The 23,471-nt window shown below is 42.4% G+C and overlaps 1 protein-coding gene across 4 annotated transcripts in view; it reads left to right on the top strand.

Moving 5' to 3' along the window:
* The first annotated feature begins 16,459 nt into the window (after positions 1–16,459).
* LOC139659469 (fibroblast growth factor 12-like) overlaps positions 16,460–23,471 on the top strand; it is a 32,177-nt gene continuing 25,165 nt past the window's right edge. For all 4 annotated transcript variants that reach the window (XM_071537754.1, XM_071537752.1, XM_071537751.1 and 1 more), the window contains exon 1: positions 16,460–16,658. In XM_071537754.1, the coding sequence (XP_071393855.1) occupies positions 16,460–16,658 (199 nt within the window). The remainder of the gene's footprint in view (positions 16,659–23,471) is intronic.

Below are 23,471 nucleotides of genomic sequence, written 5' to 3'. Positions count from 1 at the left end.
TCAGTAAAAGTGAATAGTGTGATAAGGTGGATTTCTTTCCAAATGTAGGTTACTGTGACACAGTAAACTGTCTTGTCTTTTAGCCCTAGTCTCTACTCCAAAACATGAAGAGTTGGAGCTTGAGAAGAGTCAGCTCAGTTAACCTGAACAAACTGTTAGCTAGCTAACTAGCCAGCAAACACACTGATGTTAATGTGAACACGCTAACGCTAGCTGCTACTAGCTACGTTAGCTATGTGTGCTAATCAGATGTGTTAACAACAAGACAGTGATGGTTAGCTGACCAGATGCTATGGTTAGCTAGCTAACAAGCTGACATTATGTAAACACTAAATCAATCAGATGGATCAGTGATGAAATGATCAGTTCAGTCAGAAACAGACAGAAATTAACCGTCTGTTCAATTCTGTTGAGACAGAAACACAGTCAGCTGTTCACAGAGCTGAGGACCTCCAAGATGGCCGCCAGAAGGGGGGGGGGGGGCATCACCTGGGAAGCCTCTGTCCTTCACCCTGCAGCTACATTCAGTATCAACAGAAGTTTATTCATCTCCACTCGGAAAACTCAGAAACACTTTACTACTTACTCGTTCATTCATTCATTCATTCATTCATCAGCTGCAGACTAGCTGAGTGTTTGTGTGGTAAACAGCGTCTGGATGGAACAAAGAGCCTCAGTCTGCCCACACTGCCTTCTGCTCCCATACATGTGTGTTGGAGGAGTGTAGGAGGGCGAGAGAGGGAGCGCTGCCTGGGAGACAGAGAGAGAGAGAGAGAGAGAGAGAGAGAGAGAGAGAGGATTTATTAATAGATTAGATTGGAGCTGTAATACAAAAGATTTAAATTCAATGTTTCATATCATATACTATATAACTCTGTTGTCGGGTGAAAGCTGGTATGTCTGAAGTTCCTTTATGTGCTAGAAGTGATTTTCAGACTGTTCCTCCAGACAATGGCAGTGAATGGAGAGAGAAAAAAACCCCACAATTCTCCAGTCTGCTCTACCGGAGCAACAGATCACAGAATCACTGATTTTGGCGACAAAACATCACGATAATTATCGCGATAAAATTTGCCACAATAACCATGATAAAGTTTTTGGATTCATTTTCAGCACAGAAACCTGCAACACAAACAGCCAATCACACTGCAGAGACAGAGGTTAAGTGCAGCAGTATTAGATATATATTGGGATTATTATCGATATCGATCAATATAAAAAAAAATATCGTAATTATATTTTCGGCTATGTTGCCCTTTCTTTCTGTGAATATAATATACAATATTGTTCCTTATGAACAGCCACGCCAATCTAGTTATTGAACTGATAGAGAGAATTTATTCATAGATTAGAGGTGTAATAGAATAGATTTCAATTTTACGTATCATATAGGCTAGCAGAATATATCTAATCTCATCTAAACTGTAATATTGTGCCAACAGTTATTGAACTGATGGTTGAAAAACAAAGAGAGAGAGAGAGAAAGGGAGAGAGAGAGAGCGAGAGAGAAAGAGAGAGAGAGAGAGAGCCATGCTGAGCCACTGATGTTCTCTCCTCCTGCAGGAATTATTCATGCTCTGTCACTATTTTTAGCGTCTCCTCCTCCATGAGAAGAAAAAACATCTGATTGTTGAAGATGAAAGAAAAAAATTCCTGCAGGAAGAATCAGAGATCAGAGAGGGAGGGAGGGAGAGAAGGAGAGAGGGAGGGAGAGAGAGAGGGAGGGAGGGAGAGGAGAGAGGGAGGGAGAGAGAGAGGGAGGGAGAGAAGGAGGAAGAGAGGGAGGGAGGGAGAGAGGAGAGAGGGAGAGAGAGAGGGAGGGAGGGGAGAGAAGGAGAGAGGGAGGGAGAGAAGGAGGAAGAGAGGGAGGGAGGGAGAGAAGAAGACAGAGAGGGAGGGAGAGAGGGGGAGAGAGAGAGGAGGGAGGGAGAGGAGAGAGGGAGGGAGAGGAGGGAGAGGGAGAGAGAAGGAGAGAGGGAGAGAGAAGGAGAGAGGGAGGGAGAGAAGGAGACAGGAGGGAGAGAAGGAGGGAGTGAGGGGAGAGAGAGGGAGGGAGTGAGGGAGAGAAGGAGGAAGAAGAGAGGGAAAGGAAGGGGAAGAGGAGAAGGGAGGGAGGAAAGGAGAGAAAGAGGGAGGGAGGGAGGGAGGGAGAGAAGGAGACAGGGAGGGAGAGAAGGAGACAGGGAGGGAGAGAAGGAGGGTGGGAGGGAGAGAGGGAGGGAGGAGGAACGAGGGAAGGAGAGAAAGGGAAGAAAAGAAGGAGAGAGACAGGGTGCAGGTTTGAAGGACCTGAACAGGAGTGAAGCCCTGCAGAACCACTGATGCCAGACTCCTGATCAGTATTGATCCCTGCTGATCTGTATTGATCCCTGGGAGAGAGGGGGGCTTCAGTCTGGAAGGTTGGGTTTGAGTCCCAGGACAGGCTGGGACAGTGTGAGCGGAGCAGACTGAAGCTGCGGCCTCCTGCCCCCCCTCATGGTGGAAACAGGAACTGCAGGCTGTCACACAGAGTCTCAACCTGACCCTGATTTAGAGCCACAGACCCCATTTGATGAGATTTTGTCTCTCTGAGCCAAATATGAGAATATTTTATTGTCAGATATGATTTTGTCCAGAACTCCGTGGCTGTCTGTGTGGCAGGTAGAGAGATAACAGAGAAACTATGATCAGAACAGACATTCTGCTGCATTCTCTAACTGTGTTCACTTCTTGTAAATGAAATAATGCTGAAGTTTCATAATTCATCAATTGCTGCGGGCCCCCTGGAACCCCCTCAAGGACCCCTGGTGGTCCCCGGACCCCACGTTGAGAACCACTGTCCTGTAACGCTGAACAGTTTACTGTCACTCTTAGAGCTGCAACGATTAATCGATTAATCGATTAGTTGTAAACTATTAAATTAATCGGCCACTATTTTGATAATCGATTAATCGGTTTGAGTAATTTTTTAAGAAAAATAAGTCAAAATTCTCTGATTCCAGCTTCTTAAATGTGAATATTTCCTGGTTTCTTTCCTCCTCTATGACAGTAAACTGAATATCTTTGGGTTGTGGACAAAACAAGACATTTGAGGACGTCATCTTGGGCTTTGGGAAACACTGATCCACATTTTTCACCATTTCTGACATTTTATAGACCAAACAACTAATCGATTAATCGAGAAAATAATCGACAGATTCATCGACAATGAAAATAATCATTAGTTGCAGCCCTAGTCACTCTCACTCTGCTGTTCAGATCAACTGAAGTCATGTGATCTCAGTCAGCCAACCAGAACAAAGCAGAACCTGCAGAACGTCTCCATCCTAACAAATCCTTCACCTCCACACCTGGCTGTAAAATCTGATTTTTTTTCTAACACGAGTGAATAATTCTTCCTGCTGCTGGGTGTTCTTCCACTTCCCACTTGATCCACTTGATTCAGGACATTTCTAAAAAAAAACAAAAAACAAAAAAGTGTCTGGAAAACGGAGACAGAATGAGTGAAGAAAAATTAAGAAAAAGTGCAAAAAAAAAATGCTCAAACAAGTTGATTTGTTTTGGAAACATGAAAAATTCACTCAGCCTGTTGGCATATTTTCACTGCAATACATTGTAATACTGTAATACTGTAATACTGTAATACTGTAATACTGTAATACTGTAATACTGTAATACTTGTAATATAAAAAGTAAGGGCTTGACTGAGCTTTAAAGGAGAGAGTCACAATGAAATGAAAAACTACTGTGTCACCTTGTTAAGTTCCCAGGTCATAATATACACCGATTTAACAATAAATACAATGAATTACATCTGACATTATTCACATCAAAATCCCTGGAAAACAGAGTATCTTTAATGGTGACATCATGCTGCACCAGGAAGTGGAAATAAAAACTGCCTTTCTCTCCCTGACCGATCTCCCATTGGTTTACAGTTTTGAATGATCCCTCCCTGTCTTATGTCCCGCCCCCTCCCCGCTCCTCGGTGTCGGGGCGGGGCGGGGAGGGGAGGGGGAGGGGGCGGGGCTAACAGCACACCGCCAGTCACTCTGGATCAAATCTGTCAAACACAAGAGGGGAATTCTGGGATTGAGTTCTCAGTGTTACAGCACAGCAAGCTGAAAACGGGAATAAACATTTTATTTACATTGTGAATTCTCAACATGTCGACGTCTGCGGGGAGCTGGACATCTATCTGACAACATTCACACACACACACACACACACACACACACACACACACACACACACACACACACACACAGCGCAGTGCGTGATGCAGCAGCCTGGATGTTTTTAGAGCCAGTTGTTTCAGCATCATGAATTTTGCAGGAGAAAGATCTGCTAAATTAGTGATAAGCTTTGGAATGAAGCTCAGAGTGAGGAGCATCAAACATTTAACACACACACACACTCACTGCTGTACAGCTGTGTGTGTGTGTGTGTGTGTGTGTGTGTGTGTGTGTGTGTTGAAGAGGGTTTTGTTGGGCTGTTTGGTTGAACAACGTTTTAAGCAGGAACATAAAGTTGGTTTGTCTTCATATGAACAGCAACACAAAGTCTGAGAACCCATTCACATGTTGACTCTGGTTCTGACCAATCACAGGCCAGAACACTGTGGCTGTGGTAGCAGCATTTGTGTGTTTTACCCACTTTTGTTTTTGAACCACCAGGTACCTGTATGGTGTTATTATGGTTGTTGCTTGTTTTGTATTGGTTTTATTTGTTGTTTTTCAGTTTTGTTTTGGTTTTATTTGTTGTTTTTCAGTTTTGTATTGGTTTTATTTGTTGTTTTTCAGTTTTGTATTGGTTTTATTTGTTGTTTTTCAGTTTTGTATTGGTTTTATTTGTTGTTTTTCAGTTTTGTATTGGTTTTATTTGTTGTTTTTCAGTTTTGTATTGGTTTTATTTGTTGTTTTTCAGTTTTGTATTGGTTTTATTTGTTGTTTTTCAGTTTTGTTTTGGTTTTATTTGTTGTTTTTCAGTTTTGTATTGGTTTTATTTGTTGTTTTTCAGTTTTGTATTGGTTTTATTTGTTGTTTTTCAGTTTTGTATTGGTTTTATTTGTTGTTTTTCAGTTTTGTATTGGTTTTATTTGTTGTTTTTCAGTTTTGTATTGGTTTTATTTGTTGTTTTTCAGTTTTGTATTGGTTTTATTTGTTGTTTTTCAGTTTTGTATTGGTTTTATTTGTTGTTTTTCAGTTTTGTATTGGTTTTATTTGTTGTTTTTCAGTTTTGTTTTGGTTTTATTTGTTGTTTTTCAGTTTTGGTTATACACGTTGTTTAGTCTTGTTTTAGTTTTTTGTTTTGAAATGTCATTGTGCTTTGAAAGTGTTTTTGGTTAGGTTTAGTTTTTAGGGTTAGCTTGAGTTTTTTTTTTTTTTTTGGGTGGGTTTTTTCATGTTTCATTTGAGTATTGTCATGTTGTTGGTTTCTTTACTTGTCACTCACTTTGTCTGAAGCCTTACTGCTGTCTGGTGGGATTCAGGGGGTTCTATCTGCAGTGGAAAACCAAGCGGTTCTACTAAAAGCGAGTCGAGTCGAGTCGAGTCGAGTCGAGTCGAGTCGAGTCGAGTCGAGTCGGTTCCATGCGGTGGAAAAGCGGCTTAAGTACCAAAGGGAAGTGAAGAACTCTTATCTTAAGGAGCAAGCTGTAGGAAATGCAAATACTTTTTCAAAAACACATTTAAAGCATCACAGCCATATGTACAGTTTCACTTCATATTTAATGTGATCATTCCATCGAGTGTTTCGGTGTTAACCCCCTGTTTAATTAGTCTTTCTACAAGAACAAACTATGCCCGTTAGTCCTGGTGGCTCAGTCTGATAGAGCGTCTTCCTCCTAACATGAAGGTCCAGGGGTCAGTGCCCGCCTCACACACTCACACACACACACACTCACACAGTTTGGCTGTTCCTCTTGCTCTCTCTGGGTGCATCCCAAGTCTCTTATTTCATATTTCCTCGATCCTCGCTTGAACCGGAAGTCGTTCTGCTCCGCCATTTTGAAGGTCGTCCCAAAGCTCTTATTTCTGCTCCGAGGAGGGAGGAGGGAGGAGGAGGGAGGAGCGAGGAGGGAGGAGGGAGGAGGGAGGAGGGATCTCTGAGGAGCTGAGCGAGGAGACACCAGAGCAGCCTTCCTGGAAGACTTTCAGCTGAACGCCATGACGTTAATTACGTCGTGACGTCGCTTCACATGGCGCTTCAGAGGAAAGGACGTCTCATTTCTCTAAAAACAGATTTCCTCGTTTCCTCTCTCCTCAGTGGGAGGGACTGAGACACAAGTGAGGGAAACATGGCTGCAATTTAAGAGACTTGGGATGCTCCCACCCAGATCAGCTCTGTACAATAAACGTAAAAAAAAGAAATGTTAGCATCAGTTTTAATTCAGCCGCACTTTGACTATGCCTGTACTACATGGGACAGTAGCGCCCCCAAGGGGATTAAAACTAAACTTCAAACAGCTCAAAATAAACTAGTCTGGGTGGTATTGAACCTTAGTCCCATGACTCATGTTGGCCCTTCTGAATTTAAGGAATTAAAATGGTTGACGGTAGAAAATAGAGTAAGGCAGCTGAAACTGAGACTAACACATAAGATCCTGCAAGGTCAGGGGCCAAGGTATTTTAAGAATTATTTCATGCTCGTTAGAGACTCTCCTGGCTATTGAACCAGAGGCAGGGCCACAGATGTTGTGCTGTGTAGATTTCAGACCTGGTCTGGGCAGAATCCCTTTCTGTACATGGCAGCTTCAGAGTGGAACAGGCTTCCAGTAGAGACAAAATCAAGTCAGTCTTGTCACAGATTTAAACGTGAATGTGGGGAATGGTTATTTGACCAAAATGAAAGAATGGCTTAGAAATGTGTCTGGGTGCAGGTATGTAGGTACGAGCCTGACCCATGTACAGTGTGTGTGTTTGGTTCAGGAACCTTAGTCATCTGTGACTTGTCTTGCTATCTTTGTCTGCCTTGAAAGAGGACCACAACGGAAATAAGTTATCTTTTAACTTTATTGTGTTATCCTCGACATTTTTTTTAAATGAATATGTATTTGTCGCAGTGTATGACATTTTATACATATTTGTTTTTGATATGTCAAATAAATCAAATCAAACCTCTTACTGTAAAACAAACACCTACCTGAGCAGTAGCAGTAGTCAGTTGTGTCCAGCAGGTGTCACTGTGTCTCAGCTCCTCTTCTCCTCTCTGTTACACAACACAATTATACAATAAGGTAATTTTACAGTCTGATGCAGTTCAGTTTAATGAGGCTGATTCAACATTTATTCAGTTATTCATCCACTTCAGAGGGAGAGAAACAATCAGCAGTTTGACTGTTGGTTAAATCTGCGCAACATGAGACCAGATGATGGTGCTTTGTGAGCTTAGACATGTCAGTGTTTATTTCCCAGAATGCATTTGAAACAGCCACTCAGTGGAAGAAGAAGTATTTTGTCATTCTGATCAGATTTGCTGTTGACTAGAACCTGAATGAGAAAGCTGCTCTGCCAGGCTGCTGCCACATTACAGGGGACACACACACACACACACACACACACACACACACTCACACACACACACACACACACTCACACACTCACACACTCACACACTCACACACACACCAACAAAAATGAGAGCATTTCAGTGTCACATGGTCTAAATGTTGTTTCAGAGAATTTCATTCGGGCCAGGCTTTCTCTCTCTCTCTCTCTCTCTCTCTCTCTCTCTCTCTCTCTCTCTCTCTCTCTCTCTCTCTCTCTCTCTCTCTCTCTCTCTCTCTCTCTCTCTCTCTCTCTCTCTCTCTCTCTCTCGTGTGGTCAAGCAGAAGTGATTACATTATTGAAGCTCTTCATCAGCATTGGTTTCAGTGGAGAGTTTTAGTGTCCCGTGGTCCAAGTGCCTGTTTCAGACGCTTTGATGCCAAAAACATTTCCCTCTGTGTTTTGGTGTCGTTTCTGATACTTTGATATTAAAAAATGAAATTCAAGTCTCCTGTATCCAGGAAGTGATTGGAGGAGAGATGAAGAAATGATGATTCAGAAAGTATTGGTTTCAGTGGAGAGTTTTAGTGTCCCGTGGTGGGAATGCTGGTTCAGAGGAAACCCTGCCGCATGCTGTGTTACCGCTTTGTATCAACACAGGCAACATTTCTGCTCTTTCTGTTTGCAGTGTGTGTGTGTGTGTGTGTGTGTGTGTGTGTGTGTGTGTGTGTCAGAATCCATATCTGCGTTCATTCCCACGTTCTCATCCAGCTGAATCTTTAATGCCACGCAGCCGGCAGGCAGGGAAGCAAAATGGCTTTCTCTTGTTAGGCGTAACACACTGCTGCCCACACACACACACACACACACACACACACACACACACACACACACTGCTTTTTGTTTCTCTTCTCTTCTGTTTTTTTGGTTTAGCTGCAGCATGTAAAGGGGCGGGGTGGGGGGGGTAGGGGGTGGGGGGGTGCTGGTTTAACATGGTGATCTCCTTTATCACAGAGAAGATGGCTGGAATATGAACATGATAACATTTAGTTTTTGTTCCTATATAATGACTCTCTTCATCCCTGTAGTACCCACAGACAATATTGGCTCCACAGCTAGTTTGCAGTGGAGTACTAATTATTTCAATCTGACATGATGTATCACACCTCACATCATACCCCCACACACACACACACACACACACAGACACACACACACACACACACACACACACACACAGACACACACACAGACACACACACACACACACAGCAGAGAGACCAGAACAGTTAAAACAGTTGAGTTCAGACTGAAGGACAGGAAATCCACTGTGGCAGCACGGGAATCGATCCCACGGCTCATTAACACCCAGCAGGAGTGTGTGTGTGTGTGTGTGTGTGTGTGTGTGTGTGTATAGAGTGGTGGTATGTTTTCCCAATCAATAGACAAACTGCCTCATCAGAGGGCAGGAGAATGTCAGCATGACACTATTACCATTAAAACCACCAGAGTACCTGGAGTACATACACTAGATACTGTAATACACATACAGTCCTACCACTAATAAACTACTACTGTACTGCTGGAAAACTTAATAATAATTTGAAGAACAGTGTGATACTTCATTGGGCCCATAAACATAATTCAGCACTGTTGGAATACGACTACTACTACTACTACTACTACTACTACTACTACTACTACTACTGCTACTGCTACTATTATTGTATTTGTTTCCCTTGGTACTGTTCTGCCAGTTGCTGCTGTGGCACCTGAATTTCCCCAAGGGGATTAATAAAGTGCTGTCTTATCTTATCTTATCTTATCTTATCTTATCTTATCTTATCTAATCTTATCTTATCTTATCTTACTGCTACTACTACTGCTACTGTACCGTAACAAACTAAACACCAATCTTCTCGAGGTAAAACACACAGCTCTGGACTTCAGATGGAATCACATCGTGGTGAGTTCTTGAGTCAGACTACCTGGACTGGTCTGGACGGATCTGGACGGACCTGGACAGATCTGAATGGGTCTGGTCGGGTCTGGAGGGATCTGGACGGATCTGGGTAGGTCTGGACGCATCTGGATGGGTGTGGACAGATCTGGATGGTCTGGTCGGATCTGGATGGTCTGGTCGGATCTGGACGAATCTGGTCAGATCTGGATGGGTCTGGTCGGGTCTGGAGGGATCTGGACAGATCTGGGTAGGTCTGGACGCATCTGGATGGGTCTGGTCGGATCTGGACGGGCTGCACGGATCTGTGTGGGTCTGGACGGATCTGGACGTGTCTGGACATATCTGGTCGGATCTGGACTGATCCGGTCAGATATGGACGGGTCTGGACATATCTGGTCGGATCTGGACTTACCTGGATGGGTCTGGACGGATCTGGACGGGTCTGGACGGATCTGGACGGATCTGTACGGATCTGGATGGGTCTGGACATATCTGATCGGATCTGGACTTACCTGGATGGGTCTGGACGGATCTGGACGGGTCTGGACATATCTGGTCAGATCTGGACTGATCTGGACATATCTGGTCAGATCTGGACTGATCTGGACTTACCTGGACGGATCTGGACGGATCTGGACGGGTCTGGTCGGACCTGGATGGGTGTGAATGTGGGTGTCTCAGCTGCGGCAGGTGAGGCTCTGGTTTCAGTCCCACTGTGCAGGTACGAGTCCACAAATACATGACAGTAATTAAAGCAGCTGACCTGGTTTCTGATGGAAGCCTACATTCAGCATGGCGGTGCGTTCACTGACATGTTCATATAGTCTGACAGAGAAACGGGTCGCAGCGGCTCAGCGTGTTTTCATACACAGCTTGGAACATTTGGTCGTGATGAATTCATGTGAAGATTTATGTTTTCACCCCCGCTGGTCTGTCTGTCAGCGATATCTCAACAACTTATCAACCCATTTCCATGAAATTTGATGGTCAGATCAGGAACAATTGATTAGTTTTGGGGGATTAGTTTTTATCTATAACCATGAACCTAACAGAGATAGAGATTTGATTCCACATCCTAAGGATGTTTACAGGGTCAAGAAATCAGACAGGAGTTGGAGAACTGATCAGCGTTGTTGGAGGTTTCTTCTCTGAATGCCTTCTAGTTTTCAATCGGTATTCATCCACGGAAAGATTTTGCGAAGCATACCTGCGCTTTTCCTGCTTCATATTCACACCTTCAACAGGCTTCTTATTAAATTAGGATGTAGAACATGCTTAATTTTTGCAACTTCCTGCCAGGTGAAATTTAATTTCCTGTATTAGTTAAATGTAGATATCTGAGGACGATGATGAGGCAGGTGAACTGAATTTGGATTTTTTTAAAAGCCTCAGTACATTCTGGCAAAGATTTTCCCAGTTTGTTTGAGGATTCGAACCGGCGACTGGCGGGAACTGGAGCGTGATTGGCTGCTGGCGGTGCCTATCAAGGCCAACATAATGAAACAGAATGTAGATGAGTGTCTGTGATTGGTCGTCTGGATCTGAAGGGCATGTTACACAATCCAATTATCACTACTAGAAAGGATGAGTCACTAACGACACAGTGAGGTTAGAGGCAACAAACTTTCAGGGATACTTTGTGTGTGTGTGTGTGTGGGGGGGGGGGGGGGGTATCAAGAGGATGATGGGAGAGAGAGAGAGAGAGAGAGAGAGAGAGAGAGAGAAGGAAAATAACAGGGAGGTTGGGTGAGAGGGAGGGGGAATGGCTACAGCATTACATTGAGGACTATTTATTGCACTAAAAGAAAAATGAGAAATAGCTCAACATAGTGGTCAAATAGTCAAGAATACAAACTTACAAACAGTTAAGAGTCAAGATGCACAAAAATTGGCTCCAAAATTGGGAGCATGGCGAAACTGAAACTGGGAGAATATTGCATCACAATAAAAGGGGCAGATTAAAACAAAACAGTTTACTTAAAAGAATTAAGGTCAGATTAGCTATGATTGTAATCACACATACTTATGTAAAAGCTAAACTAAAAGACTTTGTTTAAAATCTCTTAGTTTTACGACGGCAGCTCCTCTATACCCGGACACTATGAAACTATGTCTGTCCTACGTTTATAGTGAGCTGAAGCAGAAGTGCAGGCTGAAGTCTTCCTGTTGACTAGCAGCTAAGTGGCTAACATGATTTTCCATCGACCACAGAGTATTCTGTCTTCTGCTACTAAACAAAGCAACGAACGGTGTTGAGATTCTCCTCTGTCTCTACGCAGCAGAAGCTTTTAGACGATTTGGACTTTTCCCACTGAGCAAAAGACGTGATTTCAACGTCTTGTCTATGCTTTAGCTCTCATATCGCCCAGGATCATTACGGCTATGTATAGACCTATTTTAGACCAAGCAGTAAATACATTATTACAATGAATAAACATCTGTAAATACCAAAAATATGCACCAGAGAAGTCCTGTAGACTAGCCTACAAGATAATTATCTCAGCACAAGAAGTAATTTCAACATTGCGTCTATGCGTAGCTCTCATATAGTCCAGGATAATTTTGTCTATGTATAGACATCTAATAAACTTTCACTTTTCAACCCCATTTAAACTTAATTTAGCCTAGACGGCTATGGCCATTTAGATGTGTTTTAAACGTCTAATCAATGTAAAATTGCTCAGTGGGTTCTGTTATTTTAGTTGTAGAAACCTCCAGAACAGACTTTGTCTCGATGCAGAACTCCAACATGAAGCAGCTGAAGCAGCTGATCCTCCAGCAGCAGCAGAGTCTCAGCAGGTTTTCACCTGTTCAGAGTCAGTCTGGATTCACTGAAGTCTGAGTTCAGCCTCATGAGGATCTGAACACATTTTGTCTCTGGAGCTGTGAAGCTGCAGCTAGCTAGCTAGCTACCGGAGCTTGTTCCCTTTGCGGGAGATGGAACTTTCAGCTAGCTAAAAGCCTGCTGGGGGTAATGTAGTTCAGTAACTAATTTGTTGTTCAAGTAAATAATACTGAATGGATTTCTGTTAAATTAAGCCAAACGAAATGTGTTGATGCCTCCTACAACATATTTCAATATAAATATACTTTTTTGCTGATATGAAGAAACCTCCCATACACTGACTGAGGGGGATATATGTCAACTTTGGCTCACTGTATCAGCGGATTTTCAAAGTTTTGGTGTGAAATGACATGAGAACAGGGATTTTGTGATAGCTGAGGGTTTAGAGAAGCGACGCCCGGCTCTCCAGTGTTACACTCTGTAGTGTTCACAGATAGTCTGATGTGATGTGAGCAGCTCAGTGTGAATCATCTCTGCTCCAAACCACAGCAGCATGGGAGGAAACTGGCTCCGTGTCAGAGAGATACCTGCAGGCCGAGAGAGAGAGAGAGAGATGGAGAGGGGGAGAGAGATGGAGAGGGGGAGAGAGAGGGAGAGGGAGAGTGTGTGTGTGTAGTGTTACACTTTCATCATACAGGAGATACGGTGGTTATTCAGCCCAGTAGATGTTCATGCAGTGCAGGTTAGAGACAGATTTCAGATTTAAAGCTGCTCAAGGCTTTAATATTTTCTATGTAGAAATCGTGTGTGTGAAAAAGTGTGTGTAACTGAGACGCTGTGATTCTCCCTGTTTGTCCAAATTACATTCTGCTGTCAGTATGCACTGGTGGGAAATCATATTTAGTTTTATTCTTTAATGTGAAAGTGACAGTAGGCTATTCATTTTGTAGCTGAAAAATGTATCATGGTGTCTAGTATCATTGACAGGCCTGTAGCTCAATAGATAGAGCATACTAACTACGGTAACTAGTTATAGCCTACTACCTCTACTACTTCTACTTCTACTACTGTTAATACTACGATACTGCTACTACTACTACTACTACTGCTGCTATAGGCCTACTACTTCATTTTATCCAGTAGCATACAGCTAGTCCACACGTCGAGCCCATAAACATAAACATGAACTCTCTAATTACATTTACTCTTGTTTAACTGAGTAGCTGTTTTGTGTAGCCTACTTATTATTGTGTAGCCTAGTCATTTTACTTTTACTTAAGTAGGCTACTTTACCACATTTTAAATCACACCCATTGTACAAATTTTGTCGGCTAAATTTTGTATGTTTTGCATCAGTAATGTTAAGAAACTTTTAACATTAAATGCTCAAATTTATCCATATAGCAGCTAAGTTTACACCCATCCAGTTAGTGGTTTGCGTTTCCCTCGTTGTTATTTGCTAGCCTTGCTAGCTAGTTGGATAGCTAGTAGGAACAGAAACAGCAGGGTATGATGTTATTGAATATTTTTTTTCATTCACAGGTTGAATCAGTTTCAGAATCTGATAAGCTAATTGTATGTAGCATTAGCCAAAGTGCCATACAACCAGCTACAATATTACTGGTGTGTGCCTGGTTGTTCTCTAGCTAGTTTGCTAGCATTGCTAGCTAGCTGATTAGCTACTAGTGAAAGAAACGTAGTAATGTTATTGGTTTGGGCATTTTTTGTGTTTTTCATCACAGATTGAGTAATGACATGAATTTAAGAATCTTTTCCGAGTCTTTAACAACAACATGTACAATGTCACATATTGAACCCTCTGCCATGTTTTTTGCATGGGAATTTTCAGTTTACTTTAAGTAACTCAGTAACATTTACTTACTTTCAGTGGAGTAGATTTTCACATCATTCACACCAGTAATTTTACTTCTACCAAAGTAAAATTTCCACAAAGTAATAGCACTTCTAGAGTAGGATATTTTAGTATTTTAGTATTTTTCAGCTCTGGGTAAAATATATATAGGCTACACTTTTTTTACTGCAAGGTGCTTTGGGTTAAATCTTACACCAAATTGATATACAGTACACACATATATATATCTATATCTATATAGATATATATATGTGTGTGTGTGTGTGTGTGTATATATATATATATATATATGTAAAACATTTTTTTAATCATAATACTATATATATACAGTATATATATAATTTTTTTGTATTTGTTGGTTTATGGGAGAGTAGATGCTGGTTGTTTTTGCAGGTAACGAGTAATCTGTAATGTAGATTAAGATTACAGATTACTGTACCTTCACCATGTAATGTGGATTAAGATTACATGGTGAAGATACAGTAATCTGTAATGTGGGAGAAACATCCAGCAGATTATTTTTAGGAACTCAGCTTCTAAAACACCTCCACTCTCTTTCTATGTCCCTCTACCTTCCCTCCTCTCTCTCTCTCTCTCTCTCTCTCTCTCTCCTTCTTCTCTCCCCTCTCTCTTTTTATGTTTCTACTCTGTCCTTTCTGTCTCCTTATTACGCTCTCTCTCTATTGCTCTCTCTCTCCTCTTTCTCCCCTCTCTCTATTGCTCTCTCTCCTCTCTCTATTGCTCTCTCGCAGTCTCTCTACCTTCCCTCCTCTCTCTCTTTCTTGTTATTGCTCTACTCTCTCCCTATCACGCACACTCTCTCTCTCTCTCTCTCTCTCTCTCTCTCTCTCTGTCGCTCTACCTTCTCTCTCCTTTCTCTGTTGCTCTCTCTCTCCCTCTACCCCTCGCCCCCCCCCCCCCTCTCTCTCTGTCAGCCTCTCATCACATACAGTAGCTCACATTGCGAAGAGGAGGAGAGGATCGGAGAGGGGAGAATAGAAAAGAATAGAATAAAAAGAATAGAGGATAAGGAACGACTCGTGTGTAATCTGCTGTTATTTCAGTCCTCCAGTCGTCTCTCTCCTCCTGATCCTCAGACGCTTTGGGAATATTTTCAGACTTTATGGATTGTTGATGCGACTCGACGCTTTCTTCGCCGTTTTCTTCTTCAGCTTGCCGTTTTCCCCACACTGGTCTTCTCAACGTTGCATTTCTCCGCCGTTTTTCATTCCCTGAAGACCAAACCGCCCGCTGACTCTTCACCTCTTTCCGCGCGTGAAAACCAAGACAAGTTGCGTCTCCGCCAACTCTGAAAGTTGCCGAGGACGGATGTGGAAGATGGAGGAGGAATAAACGGATGTCATCAAAACACTCTGGGATCACTAATGCCTTTCTGCTCTGCAAGGACCCTGCAGTTCAGATGTGTTGAGATGAAACTGCTCAGCCCGGGTTATTGATTATTATTGATTATAGTGTGACAGGATAGCTTTTTATCACAACTCCGATTCACCGATGAGACGTTTCCGTTATGAATCCTTCACACAGAGCTGCTAAAACGACATTGTGTTCCGTTCATGCATGCATCCTCAACGCATGAGTAGAATAAATCCAAAGCGTGCAACTCCTCCGTCTGCAGCGATGAGCCTCCATCAGAGAGAGACGCGCTTCGTTCATTAGTGCCATCGCAGCGGGAGATGGAGCGGCGACAAACTGGTAAACTACCCATCATCCATCCTGGGATTTTCAGATCTGCTGCTGCTCTGTGCCATGTTCAGAACGAGGCCGGCGTCTTGGATCGTTACAGTGAGACTCAGGCTCAGAGGCTCTGATGAAGCTGATGAAGGCTCTTCACCCTCCTCATGCGATGGACCAGCCGGCATAACCAACAATAACTTTACCTAAAAACTAAAGACTGTTTCCCAGAACCTACAGTTTGAAAAAAAAGTGACGTGTTCTCTTGGAAAATGATTGCTGGCATGAAAGTAAAAACCACTGTGGAACGTAAATTAAGTTATTAACTATCTCAGAATTCAAGGATCTGGCTATCTGTGTTTATTAAATATGGAGATGTAAATATCAGGTAACAGATGATTCTCAAAATGGATCTATAGTGTTTTGGAGTAAAGTTCTTCATTTGGACTATATGAAGCAGTTTCATATCATGGAACAACTATAAGAACACTTTTATCTACAAACTTCTGCCACCATTTAATTTCTGAGACTCGCCAGGCGAAACATCAGAAGCCTGGTGGTTTCCACCAATCAGGGAGTGACATGACAGCTGTTTTGCAATAAAACGAAAATCCTTGAACTTGGAGACAAACCAGGATCAAATATTTAAATCTTGGTGGATTCACCCACCTTGGAGGGAGATGGCGGCGGCCATCGCCAGCTCCCTGATCCGACAGAAGCGTCAGGCCCGGGAGTCGAACAGCGAAAAGGTCGCGACAAACAAGAGGCGAACGAGTCCCAGTAAAGACCCGAGGTCGCTGTGTGAGAGACACATCTTCAACGTCTTCAGCAAAGTCCGATTCTGCAGCGGGAAGAAAAGGCCTGTACGGCGGAAACCAGGTTGGTTCGTAGAATCAGAACGGTCATTCAGAGTATTTACTGACGTGTGGTACGAGGACGAAACATGACCTGACATATTGTTTAGGGATGAGTTCAATTTTCTTTGCCATTTCAATACTTTAGCAAGAACAAACCAGGGATTCCAGGTCCATCTGGACCCATGTGATCGATGCTCGGTGGGTTTCCTGATGGGTTCCAGGACCTCTGTGAGCTTGAATCAGGCCCAAAACTTCAGGCTCGGACCGGACTGAGCCCGCATCGGTCCGGCCCAAGCTCAACAGCGATGCACCCTAGAAGCATTTTGAGTTTGAGCCTGAACTAGAACCCGATTTTTACTGCGCACACTGAGCGCTGATGCACAGGCTGAAATCATAAAGCTTTAGCTTACTGTACTAACTGGGATAAAACTACAAGCACACTAGCAGCTGTTTGGAGGAAAATACTGCTGTGTTAAATTTACAAACGCATTAGACTTAAATAAGCCCACCTTTAAAGATCAGTGCGACTTCAGTTTAACTGAGCCGGTCAAGCTGAGGGAGCGATGACAGAATCAGTCGGACCGAACCCTCGGACCCGCCTGACAAACTCTACTGTGTGATAAACTTTACCCCTCAACAGGGTCTACAGACCACCAGGTTGAGCCTGAGTGACTTGCAGTGAGAGAGCAGGGGTCAGGGTTCAGAGTGTTTTGGCAGTACACGTGGCTGCTGATGGATGGATTGGGGGATCAAACCCGTGACTCCCTGGTGATAGGATGGTCTGCAATACAAAGACTAGTGAACGACTGGGCTGAAGAGTTCTGGTCCCAGTTCTAGACCCTCAGATGCTAAATTTCTGCCTTGCTGTCCAGGAATCCTTGATTCTTTAATTTGGTGTGCTGCTGGTTAGTAGTGACCATCGTTACATGGTACCAGTACTTTAGAATGCAGCGGTCACCATAGTTACTTGTTACCAGAACTTTAGAACACAGTGGTCACCATAGTTACTTGGTACCAGCACTTTAGAACGCAGTGGTTACCATAGTTACATAGAACCAGCGCTCTAGAATACAGTGGTTACCATAGTAACATAGGATCAGTACTCTAGAATACAGTGGTTACCATAGTAACATAGGATCAGTACTCTAGAATACAGTGGTTACCATAGTAACATAGGATTAGCATTCTCAACACTGTGGTTTCCATAGATGCCGTGTCTGAAATGTCCCATCTGGGGTAAAGCAGGACTCCCCTTGCCTCTGTGGTGATAAAGGAGTTGGATGGTCTATCTAAACATGGTGAAAGTATCAAAACTAAATCCACACAATCCATATTAGTGCAGCGAGCCTCTAAACGAGCCGTTTGGACTTCCGTAACTTTGTGACGTCACAAAGGTTCGCTCATTATCATTTTTGTAAGAAATAACAGACTAACAAAGTGTTTTTTTCAAAGCGGTTGAGCGGTTGTCGTTGTTTATTACCGGAGAGTTTTCCCTACCTGTAGCCGCCGGGCCGCGGAGTCTCACGTTTCACTCTGGAAACGGTTAGCCGATCGGAACGGAGGGGTCGTTAATATTAATGAGCCTTAAAGACACGGCAAATGAACGTGTAAAAATGGATTGAGAGTGTTTTTGGTTCATGACACCACACACACAGCTTTGAATGGACCTCAAGACACAAAATAAAACTCTGGAGAATATGGACCTTTAAATTCACTTCAGTTTCCTCAGAAATCAAACTTACTTATGGACAGCCAGATTCCTCTATCAGTATTAAACATCAATCCATTTTTCTTCATAATCCTAAATATTTAATGTCAGTATGGAAAAAGTAATGGCCAAAAGTTTTTTCCAGTTTGTTCTCGTGCGATGATGTCAGTGGACTGCATTTTCCTCTTGAGACTCATCACTCAGAAGTGATAAAACAACTGCAAAAAAAAAAAAACGTTGGAAACTTTAGGAAAATGTCTACTCCTGCAGAATAACAAGCCAAAAGTCATCTTCAGCGGAATTCCCTCTTGAGAAAATGTTTAGAGGAGAAACTTCACAGCGAGCAGGGAGGAGATGTTGTGTGTTGGATAGATTTCAACATTCATACATTTATGAGCTGCTACTCTCATTAGCCGACTACCCACCGCTGGCAAGGCTCGCTACACATTTTCTTGGCAATACAACAAACGGCTTCTTTAAGAGACGATTCTATAGCGTTTCTGCTTGATCACACGGTACACAGCGGAGGGCGGGACAGACAGAGTGGGATCAGACCTGTGACATCAGGAGCACAGGGTTCACACTGCGACCTGCTGAGTCTCAGACAGCTTCTAAAAAGGTTAGTTTAGCAGCAGAGACACAGGAAAGATCGCTGTGGGTCTTTGCTTACTGCTCTTCTCCAAAAATGTAACTGTGATGCAAGACCACAAGAGCTGTGATTGGTCGCTCGGTGGCTCCTCCTCCTGTCTCGGCTGCTGTGGGCCGATAGTGAAGACAACATAATATAATAATAATAATAATAATAACTTTATTTGTATAGCACTTTTCTAAAAACAATGTTTACAAAGTGCTTTACATACAGTCCAATCCAACAGCAGCAATAAAAGAAAATAGGCATAAAGAGTAAAATATGATGTAGACAGGTACAACTAAAAAAAACACAAACCAACAGAGATACAATTAAAAACAGATCGAACTTTACATAAAAGTGTGTGCCGAAAAGAAATTATAAAAAATAAAAAATAGGAATAAAAGGTAATACAGGAGATAAAACAGGTGCAACTAAAACAAAGAAACAGAGATACAGTTAAAAACAGATGGAACTCTAAATAAAAGTGTGTGCCAAAACACAAAAAAAAACAAAAAAGGCAATAAAATGGACATACAGGTCCAAGTAGACATGGAGCAGATGAAGAGAGACGAGCTGAGCGGGTTCAGACGTTCACCTGGACCACAGATCATCTCCCGGGTTATAAAGACACCAGATGAACTGAAATATCTACACCATGAGTTTCACTATGACTTCCTCTGTTGTTCCTTCTGTATTTTGTCAACATTCAAGATTCAAGATTAACTTTATTGTCCCACAAAAGTGGAAAATGTGGCTCAGGCTTTCACCCACGCTGCAGCCGTAAAAGACAAAACAATCCACATGCAAAAAAACATACCAAGATGTGAGTAAATAAAAACATACAGCAAGGTTCCTAAAAGCACCTGTAGACAAACAGAAGAAACAAACACATCAATAAAAGCAAAGATCTGCACAAATCTCCAGTGTCCATCTTGGCCTCGTCCTTTTCTTATCTGCCGCTATTTAAAAGTTTTATTGACACGGGGGATAAATACATTTTTAAATCTATTTAATCTGCAACAAGGGACTCTAACCTGCTCCCAGAGGGCAGCAGCTGATACTCAGTGTGTAGAACATGGGATGGGCAGTGGTGGATTTAAGTACAGTACATTTACTCAAGTACTGTACTTAAGTACAATTTTGAGGTACTTGTACTTTACTTGAGTATTTCCATTTTATGCTACTTTGTTCTTATACTCCACTACATTTTAGAGGGAAATATTGTACTTTTTACTCCATTACATTTATTTCACAGCTATAGTTACTAGTTACTTTTCAGATCAATATTTTATATTTCAGACATTTGATCATCTTTATAAAATAACTATAAAATAGCATTGTTATAGATTAGACTACCCAAAAGTATAGCTAAATTGTTAAGATTAGCTTCATGTTGACAACTTTAAAATGCTGCTTACATGTACATGTATGTCAATAAATCAGTATTAATATTCCAATAATTTATGAAAAATATAACTCTCTAAATGGGGACAGTTTGCATAATGAGTACGTTTACTTTGATACTCTAAGTACATTTTGCTGCCAATACTTATGTACTTTTACTTAAGTAAGATTTTGAATGCAGGACTTTGACTTGTAATGAAGTATCTTTACATTGTTTACTGAAGTAAAAGATCTCAGTACTTCTTGTTCTAGTTGACACAGGAAGTGCAGTCGTTGTTGTAATCTGCTACAGAGACCGTCCACACGTGTTCCAGGTTAATGAGTTGTCAATAAAAACACTTTGTGCTTTTATATCAGCTGATTTTAATGTTACAGGCGAACTAAGTAATCTTTGGCCTCTGTCGATCTCTATTGGTAACCTGCAACATCGGCTCGCTTCACCCCTCCGTCCCCTTTAGCTACGGTGGCCTGTGATTGACACACATTATAAAGTGACATTTTCCCAGTGTGGAGCAGTAAGTTGGTTAATTAGATCAGAGATCCAACAGAAACATCTAGTGAAGAGACAATATGTCATCATGCTGAATACTGGAATAATAAAACTGAAAATATGTTGAGACGCCGGTCGTTTAGCTGGAAATAGGGGTGGGGTGGTGTGTGTGTGTGTGTGTGTGTGTGTGTGTGTGTGTGTGTGTGTGTGTGTGTGTGTGTGTGTGTGTGTGTTGGGATGGAGAGTGTCTAGAAACTCCAGCAGGTGGGGGGTTTCTTGTTCAGAGTACAGGCTGGAAAGTGAGTTTTGAAAGCCAGAACTCTCAGCAGCTGTTGAAGTAAATCGTTGAGTAAATTCTATTTGATCAGCAAACCCATCAACCCCCTGCAGACTTATTATGGTCTGTTTGGGTTACCGGGCGGGAAAACACCTGAATTATTGACAGCACAGGTTGGACTGGAGTGTGCTGGTTTGGTTTTGACACAGTGATCGGGAGCCGGATTTGAACCCACGGTGTTATAAGTACCGCGCATGTCGGGTCTCCCGCCGATTCACAGGCGAGACTCTGACACAGCATGTTGGTGAGGCTTGTTATTGATCAACCACATGATCAATACCTGGCTGGCAGTGACTGTTTGCATGCATCCTAATGAGCCGCTAACAAGCTAATTCACCACGACCGTGTTCACAAAAGGACAAAAGTCTTCAAAAGGACTCGTATGTTTCCTTTAAAGTGGTAATCCTTACTGTTCCTGCTTTTCTCTCCTTCAGTCTCCATCTCTGTCCCTCAGCCTGTTTCTGCTGCTCTTCCCACAGATCACCTGTCAATCAAACAATGTGGGCGGAGCTTGGATTTTCTTATTGATGCAGTTTGAGTTTCTCTTCTCTCTGTCTGTTCAGCCATGGCGGCTATCGCTGCTCATGCTAATCACCCAGTTCTTCTTCTTCTTCTTCTTCTTCTTCTTCTATTTATTCAAAAACAATCCGGAAATGTAAAACGCATCACTTCCTGTGCGGCAGAGGATCACAGGAAAGAGCCACCAGACAGAGGAGAAGATTTATGAACTGGATATAGGTTGAATTATGACTCTAAATAATTCAATCAGACTAGATCAAACTATTTAAATTTCCAAAGTGAGTTTGATTTTCTTGCCCTTAAACCTGATCCAGTGCATCTGACTTGAATCCATCATGTGAAGCGGCGGTGTGTTTCCTCACCTCTGGTTGGAGCAGCAGTGACAGGGACGAGGTGTTGTTGGCGGTGAGTTTTGTCCCACAGGCTCACAAATGCGTTAAAACCGGCATATCCTCCCCAAACAGTGTGACGCACACGTTAAATATAGATGCTGAGGGGAAAAAAAAAAAATATTCCACTGGATTAGTGATCATCTCAGAAATGTTTCCTGTCGGCGTGGAAAGGCCTCCGAAACCCACAGGACACTAAAACTCTCCCTAAACCAAACAGGTGGAATTCTCTGAAACAGCATTTAGACCACGGGACACTAAAACGCTAAACACTCTAAACTCTAAAACTAGACACTAAAACTCATTTAGCTGATGCCAGAGCTGTGACCAAGTCAACTTTGCTCGAGTCCCAAGTCAGTCTCAACTCTTGAGGCACAAGTCTCAAGTCTAAATGTAGATCACCAAGTCAAGTCCAAGTCATTAAAGTCAAGTCTCAAGTCTAAATGTAGAACAGCAAGTCAAGTCAGAACAAATCAAGAGTCCAGTATCAATTTAATATCTTAAAGAAAACTAAATATCTAGGACTTTTCAATGCAATATGGTTTTAATAGGATAAAAACTTGGTAAGAGCATCATGAGTTTGATTTCTAGAATCGGTTTCAACTTCAATAAATTCAATCATTCCATACAAATTCAGAAAACAGAATTTAAATTCAGTCTGCTGGAACAAATCTCATCACTTTCAATCTGAGTCATTTACACAAACACAAGATCTCAAGTCAAGACTTTAGAAACCTTTTCAAGTCATCAGAGTACAAGTCAGAGTCGAGTCCCAAATCACCAGAACCCAAGTCAAGTCAAGTCTCAAGCTATTAAAACTGTGACTCGAGTCCAAGTCATGTGACTCGAGTCCCCACCTCTGGCTGATGCTCTCATCCGGAGCGACTTCCTGTGAGCTCAACAGAATCAGTGTCAGTTCCTAGATCACCAACATTACAAGCAGCCAAACAGTCAGGAGGTCAAAGGTCAGAGGTCACAGCGCTCAGACAGTTGACGGAACAAAAAATTCCTGTGAACCTTAAATGATCACGACAATACAGAAGCGATGTGAAAGAAATGAGAGTCGGGGAGAAAAGGGAGAAACAAGGGAGACATAAAATATTTCTGTGTACAAAAACAACACAGAACAAAATATTCTGGGAGATTTTGGACAAAACAGAAACTGAATATTGAAGCAGAAGCGGTCGGGGAAGTCGTGAGTCTTCTCAGGCTGTCAGTCAGTCAGGCTGCTAAGTGGCACAGCGTCCTGCTCCACATTAGCTCGCTGTGTTTTGGTCTATTTCCATCTCTTCCAGTGCTGAGTCCTTCTGCCCCACATTGTCATCTGGAGCACGCTTCATTACACGAGCCAGCGCAC

Source organism: Centroberyx affinis, unplaced genomic scaffold (genome assembly GCF_046629955.1).
Source record: "Centroberyx affinis isolate AG114_WGS23_722 - 3 ecotype Tasmania unplaced genomic scaffold, CSIRO-AGI_Caff_v1 ptg003118l_1, whole genome shotgun sequence".
Taxonomy (NCBI): domain Eukaryota; kingdom Metazoa; phylum Chordata; class Actinopteri; order Beryciformes; family Berycidae; genus Centroberyx; species Centroberyx affinis.
The sequence above is the reverse complement of the archived record's forward strand: the minus strand, read 5'-3'. Positions and strand labels throughout refer to the sequence as shown.